At 34.5% G+C, this 12,919-nt stretch overlaps 1 protein-coding gene across 1 annotated transcript in view; it reads left to right on the top strand.

Annotated features, from left to right (window-relative positions):
* The first annotated feature begins 9,318 nt into the window (after window positions 1-9,318).
* LOC109214627 (RING finger and transmembrane domain-containing protein 2-like) overlaps window positions 9,319-12,919 on the top strand; it is a 16,204-nt gene continuing 12,603 nt past the window's right edge. Inside the window, exons 1-3 of the mRNA XM_019378564.1 lie at window positions 9,319-10,123; window positions 11,784-11,860; window positions 11,992-12,160. Of these exons, the coding sequence (XP_019234109.1) occupies window positions 9,634-10,123; window positions 11,784-11,860; window positions 11,992-12,160 (736 nt within the window). The 5' untranslated portion in view covers window positions 9,319-9,633. The remainder of the gene's footprint in view (window positions 10,124-11,783; window positions 11,861-11,991; window positions 12,161-12,919) is intronic.

Raw genomic sequence — 12,919 nt, 5'->3', positions numbered from 1 at the left:
TAGGAGTACATATTTAATTATTTTACCTACGGGGTTAATTCCCTCTTACAAGGTTAGAAAGGAAACATAGCTCGCTCTGAAGTTCCATAACCGGCTTTTCAAGCCCTTCCGACGACTCAAATCGATGCACCACGCTCCAAAACTAGCCAAATAATGGGCAAACCAATGAAAATATACCCTAATACTTATAACAACTCAACTTATATAAATTTTCAACTTCGCTCGAAAATTTTACAAAATCGCCCCCGAGCCCACGTGCCCGGATTCCGAATTTTTTTGAAGATAAAGTTTAACCATAACCTCACGAACTCAAATATATAATTTACTCTCAATTTCATGCCCAAATTCGTGGTCAAAATCCAAAAATACCAAATTTTAGGTTTCCTACCAAAATCCCATAATTTTCACTAATTTTCATGCTTTAATCCGTATCTAAATTATGTATTTAACTCAAAACTAGTATAAACCACTTACCTCATTCTTGGTGATGAAAATGGCACCCCAAAGTTGCTCCAAGATCGGCTCCCATGAAAGAAATGGAGTGAAAATGAGCCAACCCCGATTTTAAAGAAACCTCACCAGCCTTTTCGCACCTGCGGTCACTTGACCACTTCTGCGGTTCCGCAGGTGCAGCTCCACTACCGGTTCTGCGGCCTTTCACCTGGCCCTTCAACTCCTCATCCGCGGCTCCACAACGCAGGTGCGGTCCCGCTTCTGCGGTCCACTCCATCACCAGCAAAAATCCGGTTCTGCGAGTCACTTCCCGCTCCTGCGGGCCCGCACCTGTGGTGCTCTTCACGCATGTGTGGTTACACCAGAAGCCCAGTTGCTTCAGCTGTTCTTCAAATTCTATTTTCAATCCGTTAACCATCCGGAATCCACCCGAGGCCTCACGGGACCCCGTCCAATCACACAACTAGTCCCGAAACATAACGGGGACCTGCTCGAGGTCTCAAATCACATCAAACAACACTAAAACCATGAATGACACTCCAATTCAAGCTTAATGAAAACTTTAGAATTTCAAACTTCTACATTCGATGTCGAAACCTATCAAATAACGTCCGATTGACCTCAAATTTTGCACACAAGTCATATTCGACATTACGGACCTACTCCAACTTCCGGAATCGGAACCCGACCCCGATATCAAAAAGTCCACTTCCGGTCAAACTTCTCAAAAACCTTTATATTTCTAACTTTAGCCAAATGATTCCGAAATGACCTACGGACTTCCAAATCCACTTTCGATTGCGCTCCCAATATCAAAATCACCATACAGAGCTATTCCCAGACTCGGATTCCCAAACGGACATCGATAACACTGAGATGCACTTCAATCCAAACTTATGGAATTCTTCCAAAATGCTAACTTCCACAATAGGTGCCGAAACGCTCCCGAGTCATCCAAAGCACGATCTGGGCATACGACCAAGTCCGAAATCATCATACGAACCTATTGAAACCTTTAAATCCTGATTCTGAGGTCGACTCAAAAATTCAATCTTAGCAAATTGTCCAACTTAAAGCTTCTGAAATGAGAATTCTCGTTCCAAATCAACTCCGAACTTCCCGGAATTTAATTCAATTCCGACTATGTGTACAAGTCATAATACCTGAAGTGAAGCTGCTCATGGCCTCAAACCACTAAATGACGCGCTAGAGCTCAGAACGACTGATCGGATCGGTACATTATAATAATCATCCAATATAACATACTGGAGGACAAGTATTCACAGGACAGACTTCCAGTATAATATACTGGACAAAAGACATAATCAAATTTAAATATAAAATACTGGTAAACAAGCCTTCAGAAGATATATTTCCCGTATAATATACTACACCAAATTTAAATATGAAGTCCAACACATTGTTCTAGATTTCAAGTTTTAACAAGAACAGGAGAAACCTATAATGTAGTTGAGGCAAAAAAATACTTGAAAATTAACCCTAATATACAGAGACTAGAAAAATATTTGAACAACTTATCAAAATAAATTACGCAACAATTACAACATTATAACATAAAACTAGTAATAAAGTGACAAAATTATCAGAAATAAGACGAACTACTGAACAAAAAAAAAATGGTAAAAGTTAAAATACCAAATATTTAAACGCTAACAGTGCATAAATCAAACTTAAACCTAACGAAACAATAATAACAACGAAAATTCAAACACATTATTGTAAAAACAACACTCACCCAGATAATTTTGAAGAAAATTGGACCTAACCCAGACTAAATTCGACGAAAGTGCTCTCATGAAAGCGAAATCTGTACACTGCTGTAAAAAGAAAGAGAAGAGCGATAAAATATGAAAAGTAACTAAACAGGATGTTAAAAAGTTCAAGGGCAATTATGTCATTTATTAATATATTTTAAGTTAAATTGGCTAGAAATCGATTACATTAGCGATGGTGGCTATTTTTGGATAGCCAGCCGTAAAAATAGCTACGCCATGCCATTTTGACGCTAATTATAGCGGTCTACAAAACAAATATGGGTATTGGATTTAAGTTATGGACACCGAAAATGAAAAAAATTATTTTACACTGTTAGTTTAGATTACTTAATAAGTTAATTCACACTTTTTATTTGGTATCAATCAATACTTGTTATTTACTAGTAGTGATTATCTGACAAGTGATGATTGTTTAAATAATTTTTACACGAGTCAATGCATAACAGATGACCATCGCATTACAAATGCCAAATCACCGCTTCGGTTTCATATTTCTTTTTAAGGGGATAAATTAAACAAATAAATGAAAAGAAAGATAAATATGTTATGAACAATAAAAGAAGAAGAACAATATTGCAGAGAAAAGTAGGGAGAGAGAATTCTTATTGATTTTTGGGATGAATTACAATGGAATAGAACCCTCTATTTATAGGGAGAGAGTGATTTAGCCACCAAGTAATAAACCCTAGAATCTCTCTAAATATAGACATTCACCATAAATAAAATTCTATTTATAACACTCCCCCTTGAATGTCTATTCGACAGACAATGTGCCTCGTTAAAACCTTAACTAAAATAAAATCGAATGGGAAAAAAATCTAGAGAAGGAAAAAGAGTACACATATCTAACAATACGCCTTTTAGTTGCCTCGTTAAAAACCTTGCAAGGAAAACCCAAAGGGACAAAACCTTGTAAGGGAAAAAAGAGTACAACGCGTATTAACTCCCCCTGATGATAGCTCAATTCACATCCTTGAGCCTTCACATCCCAATCTTGTGCACCATCTTCAAAAGATCGTTGGTAGAGATTTGATAAACAAATCAGCCATATTAACTTGAATGAATATATTGCACCTTGAAATCATCATTCTTGATAGATATATAACATCTTCATATAATGTCGTGGAATGCTGTTCAATATCTCCATCGAGGTATTCTCGTTATCATCATGCTTATAGTTATAGCAAGATACATATGTACACAAATTGCACTTAGGATGTGGTACTTCAAGATCAAGAATTGTATATGCTTCAAGCAACTTAAATCCTTCATGGATTGTCATATAAGTTAAGTCATATAAGCTATATAATAGACTTTAATTAGATGCATATCAAGTTTTCATGTCATGCTAGACAAATAAGATATCCAAAACTGATTGCACATATCATTGACTTTATACTTTCAAGTGTTTGGACTACATGTTCAAAACTACATGTCTTTCATATGAAACCAATTCTATTCGAATTGTTTCTTCAGACTTAAGATCCTCATATATAAATTTAGCGCTATCATAAATGTCGTCGACAAACATTTTATATCAGTTTCAATATTTTTTCATAAAGACATAACATAGAGATCTCTTCATTCATATTTTCAGGTACCTGAATCTCTCTTGAGATTTTATGAAGTGTTATGTCATGTGATCTTCTAGATCACTTGCCTCCTTTATTATGATCATTTGCTCATATTCTTTATCAAGAAGTTTATTTGAAACCGATTTGTCTATATGCTTTAAGCGTACTATAGACTTTGTCCTTCTAGGACTTATTCTAATAGGAGCATTTGCAATGAGAATATAGTTACTTTCTTTGGGTCAGCAAATGCGTCTGGCATGCTTTGCAATAAATTGCACATGAATTATCCTTTTATGAACTTCAAGTTCATATTATCTTATTCGAGGATCTAGATGTACAAATGATAATTCATTCCACGTAACTTTTTCTCAACTATTTATCATGTCTCCCCCTCATGTTAGAAAAACTAACTTGTTTCCTCAACTTTGAGAACCCATCTTTGTGCGTTATGGTGTTAATCAAAATATACACCGCACATCAATAATACTGAGATGGAATTATTTGGTTCCTGACCCTGAAACCACTTGTGATGGGAGAATGTAATATACTTTCGTATATGACCTATATCAAACTGATATAGATAACTTTGTTCTCATAAGCAATAGTTTAGCTGTTAAGTGGAGGCACTCAATAAATCATTTTGCTAAACCAACTGTGATGTAAACCAACTTATCAAGATGAACTTCCTGAATAGAAAATCTGGAAATTATGCTCGAAATTAAATTATTGAGCAAGTTACCTCGCAAACACCGGTCAGGTTGCGGGTTAATAATAATCGCACATGTAACCATCTCATAGATGCATCTTATGTGGTATACATGGAAGGTGAATGGGCCCATATTCACCTTTAATATTTCCAGCATTCATGGGATTCAATCCCAATTTTAGTTGGTATATTAATTAATGAGAACAGGCAACATAAGAGAATTCGTAAAGAACTTTCTAGTTCTTATTTACCCATGTGAATTCTCTTTTATTTTTGCACATCATACTTAAATTGATATGGGTAAACCAATTATGCCAACTGAATAAATTATCAATATTGATAAACTTCATATTTACACCATGACGTGTGCAGTTATCAATAAACTCCAAGTTTATTATGATATGGGTTTTTATATCAATAAATATCCACTTCATTGTGGTATTCTTTTGTTTATGTAGTACAAATTGGAGAATAAAGCGGGTAGCTTTTCACATACATATTACCCCGCTACAAGTTGTAGTAATAGAAGATATTAAATCTTTCCTTTATTTATAGTCTCAGTATGACCAACCGCTTTCGCGAATACTTTAGAAATTCAATATGTTTCTTTGAGACTTGCTACAACACAACGTCTTCTTGATAACAATTTTCTCCAAAATAGTATAATTGGCTCTTCTAGAGCTCTCAATTAATTTTGTACTACCACATATTCATCAACATCCTATGCTGAAAATCTCTTTTAAAGAGAAATTTATACCATTATGGTTATGGTCAAAATTATATGCAATATATGTTTCTTGCATTAATGTTATTCTTTAATAATCACATTACCAAAATATTTTGGCGTACAATAGGTATGTGATCAATGACCATTCATGCCATAATAATGACATTGTTTTCTTATATCATCTCAAACCTCCCTCTAGAGGTGAGTGTGGTATATTCACTACCACTAGCACGTTCATATTCTTCCAAGAATGAATATGTATTCATAAATAAGATGTTATCACATTCACATCATGAATGGACCATAAGCATCTGTATGTGCTTTACGAAATCTTATGTCAAATCGATGACAAACATCAACTTCACAGAGTGAAGGCTTATTTTGAGAATCCTTATTATTCTCATTACCACGATAATGACGATTATAATTTCGTCTATTACCACGTCCACATCCATTGATACCTTCACGGTAATAATTTTGTCTTCTTTCAGACTTATCACATATTGCTATCACATTCTCTTAAGGGAATGAGAATGGACCAAATTCAATGGGACGGGTTTTCACTTCTTGTGCTCACAATCATACATGACTTTGATCACGGCAAGACATAGAAATTTTACCACTTCAGGTGGTTACAATTTCTTACAAACTCCATTAGAGTTATAATCAGACTTTGTTGTCTTTGCTTGTATATAAAATCAAATTATAGAATTTCAAGAATTTAAAAGAGAAAAATAAAGTAAAATACTTACCTTAAATCCAGAATTTAATCATGAAGGAAGTTCATGGAATAATTGACCATCATTATGCTCAATCTCAAAGCTTCTACTCAATTGGTTAGAATCTCGTGCTGATAACGTGTTATGAACAATAAAAGAAGAAGAAGAAGAATATTGCAGAGAAAAGTAGGGAGAGAGAATTCTTATTGATTTTTTGGATGAATTACAATGGAATAGAACCCTCCATTTATAGGGAGAGAGTGACTTAGCCACCAAGTAATAAACCCTAGAATCTCTCTAAATATAAATATTCACCATAAATAAAATTCTATTTATAACAAAATAGATATTAATTATATTGTTTTTTTTAAATAAGAAGACAAATAAAGACTCAGAAAAATACCAGCGAAAGCAATACCTTAAATAAGGAAAGTCTTCCACAGGTTAAATGTATTTTGTGTTATACATTATACTATAGATAGATAATGATAATTCATCAGGTGAGATTGACCCAGGTGTAATGGACCTAATCCAATATACTCACAGCGCTTCTAAAAAGGAATATTTGGAAACCAAGTATTTCAAAAGGCTACGAAGTACTTTTCTAATTCTTTTATTTACGCAACTTGTTAGTTTTGCACAAGTTACTTCATCACTTCCTTTCACAAAAACACAAAAAGTCAAAAGTTTTTAGATAAAAAATGTCGTGATATAACTGTTGCGTTAATCTTAGAGGTGAAAGGTTCAAACTTTTCCCTTTATTTGTTGTACGATATATGTATTGGAGCTTTTACTAATTCAGATTTACATTGCGCAAAGCCCATAAATATGATGGAATGCTCCCTATCGGATTTTTTCTCATTTTCAAAACTCGAAACCGAGGCCTTTGACTAAGTATGAAAATAGTTAAAATGGCGTGGGGTAGTCACTATTTAAGGTGGTATTTATTTTTTATCCAATAATTTTAATGTTGAGCAAAAATAGCCACTACTCTATTAAAATTAATATGAAAAGACATTTTTACCTTTTCTTCCATTGTTTTTCTTCTCAAACCCTCGCTTCTCACTCTGCATCGAATACATTGGCTCTGGTTTCTTGATTAAGAACTAAACAAGCTAGGCGTGGCTCTTTCAGATGAAGTTAGTTCATTTAATCTATAATTTTTAGCTGAAAAATACAAGAAAAGGAAAAGGAAAACACAAACAAGTGTTTCTCTTTTCTCTGTTTGAGATATTCACAAACAAAAATTAGTGCAAATGGGGTATTTGTTGAAAGAGGTTTTGAAGACACTTTGTGGAGTGAATTAATGGTCTTACGCTGTTTTTTGGAAGTGGAAGATCAGTTGCCAGAATACCAATTGAGTTTTCATATTTCAATGAATCAAATTCTCTTCTTTTTTTATATGGGTCTTGAACTTAGAGTTGGAAGTTCTAAAATTAAGGACATTTGGTCCTTAACTTAGAGTTACAAGCATAGAAATTAAGGACAGACAGTCCTTAACTTAGAGTTACAAGTTTAAAAGTTAAGGACACTTGGTCCTGAGCTTAGACTAACAAGCTCAAAAGTTAAGGACTATAGGTCCTGAACTTACAGTTACAAGTTAAGGACAACAGGTCCTGAAGTTTGAGTTCCAAGTTCAAAAGTTAAGGACACTTGGTCCTTAACTTTGAGTTACAAGTTAAAAAGTTAAGGACACTTGGTCCTGAACTTCAAGTTTCAAGTTCAAAAGTTAAGGACGCTTGGTCCTTAACTTTGAGTTTCAAGTTCAAAAGTTTGTCCTTAACTTTGAATTCCAAGTTCAAAAGTTAAGGACACTTGGTCCTGAACTTAGACTAACAAGTTCAAAAGTTAAGGACAAGCAGTCCTTAACTTACAGTTACAAGATCAAAAGTTAAGGACAATAGGTCCTTAACTTTGACTTACAAGTTCAAAAGTTAAGGACGCTTGGTCCTGAAGTTTGAGTTCCAAGTTCAAAAGTTAAAGACATGTAGTCCTGAAGTCCTAAACTTAGAGTTACAAGTTCAAAAGTTAAATGAAGTCCTGAAGTTAAGTTCAAAAGTTAAGGACATTTAGTACTGAAGTCCTGAACTTAGAGTTCCAAGTTCAAAAGTTAAGGACATGTAGTCCTGAAGTCCTGAACTTAGAATTCCAAGTTCAAAAGTTAAGGACATGTAGTCCCGAAGTTAAGTTCAAAAGTTAAAGACATGAGCAGAAGGGTATTTTCGTCCGGACAGTTAAAGTTTATTAAAGCAGTGGCTAAAGACTAAAGACATTTTAAGCAGTGGCTTAAAAGTAAATACATGTATTATTAGTGGCTAACCGTGCACTTCCCCCTATGAAAATATCCTATTTATTCCGCAATGACTCTTGATGGTATAAAAAATATCAATTATCAGCAAATATCTCTTGCTTAAAAGTAAACTAAGAAATGGCAAGAATAAGAAGAAGAGTCTTTTAAGACGCAAAATATAATAGAGCTAGCTTTTGTTGATAATGTAACTTCTTTTTACTATATGATCACATAAAAGTTTAATGTGGACTATTATCTATATCAAGTGAAATTAGTAATCAACAAAATAAGATAAAGAATTTTGCTATGACATATTAAATTAAATTACACCTATAATATAAATATAACATTACAATAATGATAATAGCAATAATAATAAACCTAGCGCACTTGATAGGATTGATGAAGGCAATGGTGGATGTAGCTTTTGAGCCAATACGAGTTCAATCAAATTCAATACTTAAATATAGCTATATATAAGTGATTTTTTTTAAAAACTAAATCTATAGGTTCAAAAATAATGAATTATGAGCTAAGAACCATATAAATAGTATTAGTGTTAGTCTTGTACTTTTTTTTTGTTGAGATTTTTATTACTATTAGTATTATTGCCTAGTGTTACTGTTTTTTTATTTTTCCTTGAGCTGAGGATCTAGCGAAAATAACTTCTCTATCTTTTTAAGGTAAGGGTAATATTTGCATATATATATATATATATATATATATATTTTTACTACTTATCTTTTTTAAATTCAATTTGTAGAATTATATTGAATTTGTTGCTAAGAACCATGAATCAGCCTTGGACGAAGTAGTATAATGGTGTGGTTACAGAGATAACGTAAGGAGCAAGTGGAAAGATGTGCACAGGCACTGTATAACCCCAGCGCCGCGTCTGAGTATTCGGACCGTGTACGCCATCAGCATTATGTAATTCTTACAGTATTCAACAAAAACTTTTTTTTTTCTTTATTTGTCTCAAACAAACAAAAAGAAAGATTACGTTACACGCAAATTGTTTAATGCCATCCTCTTTACACTTTCTAAAACCCCTCTCTCTCATTCTTAGACCCTTTCTCTAAGATATTTTATATTTTATATTTTATTGCGCTGTCATTGTCAAAAGTTCAATAGTAGTAGTATTATTTTCTTCATTGTTCAGTTTAATTTTAATACTATTAACTATTAAGCTTTCTCACTCATCTGACTTTGATTACTATTTTTTGCCTGCTTTGGACATTTCTTGTGTGTCAGAAAATTCACATAATATCCCATTCTTCATCTCCAAGAGAATACCCACAATCTTCATTCTTGGATCAATACAATTTATACAAAAACCTCTGTTAACACTTTTCCTATTTTCTTCTGATGGATACTTTGGATGGTTCAGAAAATGCAAATATTTCTCCTACATCTCCCAATTCGACGACTTTTGGAGTTCAATTCAGTCCACTGCGCTTCTTCCAATCCCCAGTTTCCACTTTACTTGAGTATTCCGGACTCCTTCGGGTCCGACCCGATAACCCTGAAACGGAGCCTCTTGTAGCTGATAATATTAATAGCAATGTTAGTGGAGATAGTAATACTAATAGTAGTGGGGAGGTTTCAATTAGAATAACTGAGGGTGAGGATAGTGGGGAGGGAGAGGGGAGTGGTTCTGTTGAGGAGAGGGAGGGTTCTGGTGTGGACGCGTCCACGGCGCCTACTGTTAGTGCTGAGGATGATGATGATGCTGGGAGTAATAATAGGGATTCGACGTACCAAAGATTTGATATACAGCAAGTGGCTAGGTGGATTGAGCAGATTCTTCCCTTTTCCTTGCTTCTCTTGTTTGTTTTTATCCGCCAGCATTTGCAAGGTATATGAAACTTTGAGAAGTTTGTACTAATATTACTCTGATATTGTTGTTTAGCTTATGCAAAAGAATAGAAATCTTAGTTTGAGTTTGTGAGCTGAGCAAGTGATTAATTTTTGATGAATCTCGTGTTATTGTTTCGGTATTGCTATAGCTTGGGAAATTAGGGTTTATACCTTTGTATGTAGTGTGTTGGCTGGCTTAGGCAATATTTGTATTTTAAAAGGTGTTGAATGGTCATATTCAATCAGAAATTACAGGATCTGTGGCTATTAGCGATCTATATTTAATGTAAATGGAAAATAGGTTCCACTCAATATTTTAGGTGTAGATGTAGTTTTTCGGGTGATATGCAAGTCATATTACTGTAGTCTTATATATGTGTATGCTGTGGCAGATAAAAAGGAATACACATGCATCGAACTAGCAAACTGAGTAGCCTTTTGTTCTCATGGTAATTTCAATTTTGATGTATGAACAAGTAAATTTATATATCGAGGCTATAGAATACCTACGTTGTTGGCCTCGATGTTTTCTGTAGTCTTGAGTGCCTAGACGAGTACCAATGAATGTTGATTTAGCTCACTCGGTCATTAATTAGATTCTTTGATATCCTCATATCAGGTCTTGTTGTGACAGAAACCTTCATGGGATAATTATTCTTTAATTGTTTTCTCTGTTTCTATGTACTGATAACTGCATTCAGTTGAGCTAGATATTGTAGGACAGTTGCCAGGATAAATGATAATCTCATGACATTAGTTAGGAACTTATATACGATTTTTGATGGAAGCTGTTGAATATGAAAGAATTTTCATGGTGAAGGTGGTAATGTTTGTTAAACGACCTACCTAATTAGGGCAATGTGCTGCTTTCAGTTTTTTGGTTTTGCTGTGAAAGAAACTTTAAAGTATAACAAAGAAAACTGAGGGAGAGTTAAAGCTCTCTGCCTTTCCACAGATATAGAAAGATGAGGGCTGCTGCATAACTGAAACTTGTTTAGCTGATGCACTTTCAAAGTGTAAGGATTTCAAATGGACTTTGAAGGCATAACTTATCCATTGTCTTTCACCTTCTGTATGCTTAGTTTTTACTGAACCTTCTCCCACAGATGTTTCACAGCATATATGTGATTTTTTTGCTATCTGACAAGATTTACTAGAGTTGCCGGTGGTACTTTCCCTGAGTGGTGCCTATGAAACCAAGTGAAGCTTGAAAAGCTTTTAAAGAAATGGAAAGGCACTTTTGATTGGAGTGGCATTTGATAAAAGCTTAGTTTATCAGATAAGAAGAAGGTAGATGGGGCCACTTGCTGCCTTTGTCATGTTGAGAGTGCATTATGAAGTTTGATAAAGAAGTAGCACTATTGACAATTTAAATTGACTCGTGCTTGATAAGCTTGGTTTTTCTTTTTTCTTTTCCTTGGGATATTTTATGTTAAAACTATTTCCAAGAGAAGAAAATGTGATTAAGTTCAACCTATTACAAATGCATAATTTTCCAAGCAAAATGTTGATTGTCTATTTACTAAGCAAATTTCTACCTGTTTCATCATTCATGTATATCATGTTTTTTTTTGAAATAAGTAAATACATGTGGATCGTGCTAACTTCCATTTATGCTGAATCACATTTGCCATTATATTCTAATTCTTGGACTGCAGGTTTCTTTGTCACAATTTGGATAACTGCTTTCATGTTCAAGTCAAATGACATTCTTCGGAAGCAGACAGCATTAAAGGTGTAATATGCGCTCTATTTGCTGAATTCTGATTTCTTTTTCTTTCAATGCAACTTCTATTTTCATCTATCATCAGTAGAAAGATTAAGCAAAACTGAGAATCCTGCAATTATGAATTCTGACTTTTGCAGGGAGAGAGAAAGATAGACGTCCTTGTTGGTTATTTTGTGGTTTTCGAGATTCATGTTATTGGAGTCTACTGGTGGTATCGCAATGATGACCTTTTCTATCCATTGCTTATGGTTCCTCCAAAGGTCATCCCGCCTTTCTGGCATGCTATTTTCATGATCCTGGTAAATGGTATGGTTCTTGATCTGCCTAACACTTCTCTTTATTGTTCATACGTTATTATGGAGTATACAGGCTGTTGACCTTCCAATAATCTCCCAACGTGTTGTTATCAATTGCATAAATACACTAAAGAATTAAATCAGGTGCTTTTGAACTCATAGCTGCAATCTGACATGTCCTGATATTGGCCATTCTTGTGTTCGCTTGAATGAAATTCAAATGCATTTATTCTTTTTTTGCCTTTAGGTTTATTTCTGGCAATCATATAGTGGAAAACCTCTTTCCTTATAAACCAGCTCCATACCTTCTTCTCCCCCACTCTACCAAACTTATGAAAAAGAAAAGAACCCGTAAAGATAGGGCCAGATTTCCCAGATAGACAAAAGAATGGAAAAGGAAGAAGAAAGTAGATTTGTTCATGGAATCCTGATACGATATGAAATACTGCCTGGCAGCAATTTGCTGTGTGGCCCTTTTTCAGACACCACTAAGGGCCTTTGTTCATAGTTCATGTCTTTCTGGCGTTTCTCTTTTTATATAGACTGACCTTTTGTGTCAGTTTTAATGAAGTATGCAATTGAAATAAGGTCTTAGTAAGGTGTGTCAGTTTTCTCTATCCTCTTTATTGTTATGATTTCCTCCCATCTATCCAAGCTTTGGTGTGGATAGAGTCGCTCGGTACCTGTGCTGGTGAGAGGTAGTAGGTATCTCGTGGAATTAGGCGAGGTGCACGCAAGCCAGTCCAGACACCGCGGTTATCCAAAAAGG

This window comes from Nicotiana attenuata, unplaced genomic scaffold (assembly GCF_001879085.1).
Source record: "Nicotiana attenuata strain UT unplaced genomic scaffold, NIATTr2, whole genome shotgun sequence".
NCBI lineage: Eukaryota > Viridiplantae > Streptophyta > Magnoliopsida > Solanales > Solanaceae > Nicotiana > Nicotiana attenuata.
This window is presented reverse-complemented; position numbering and strand designations above follow the sequence as displayed.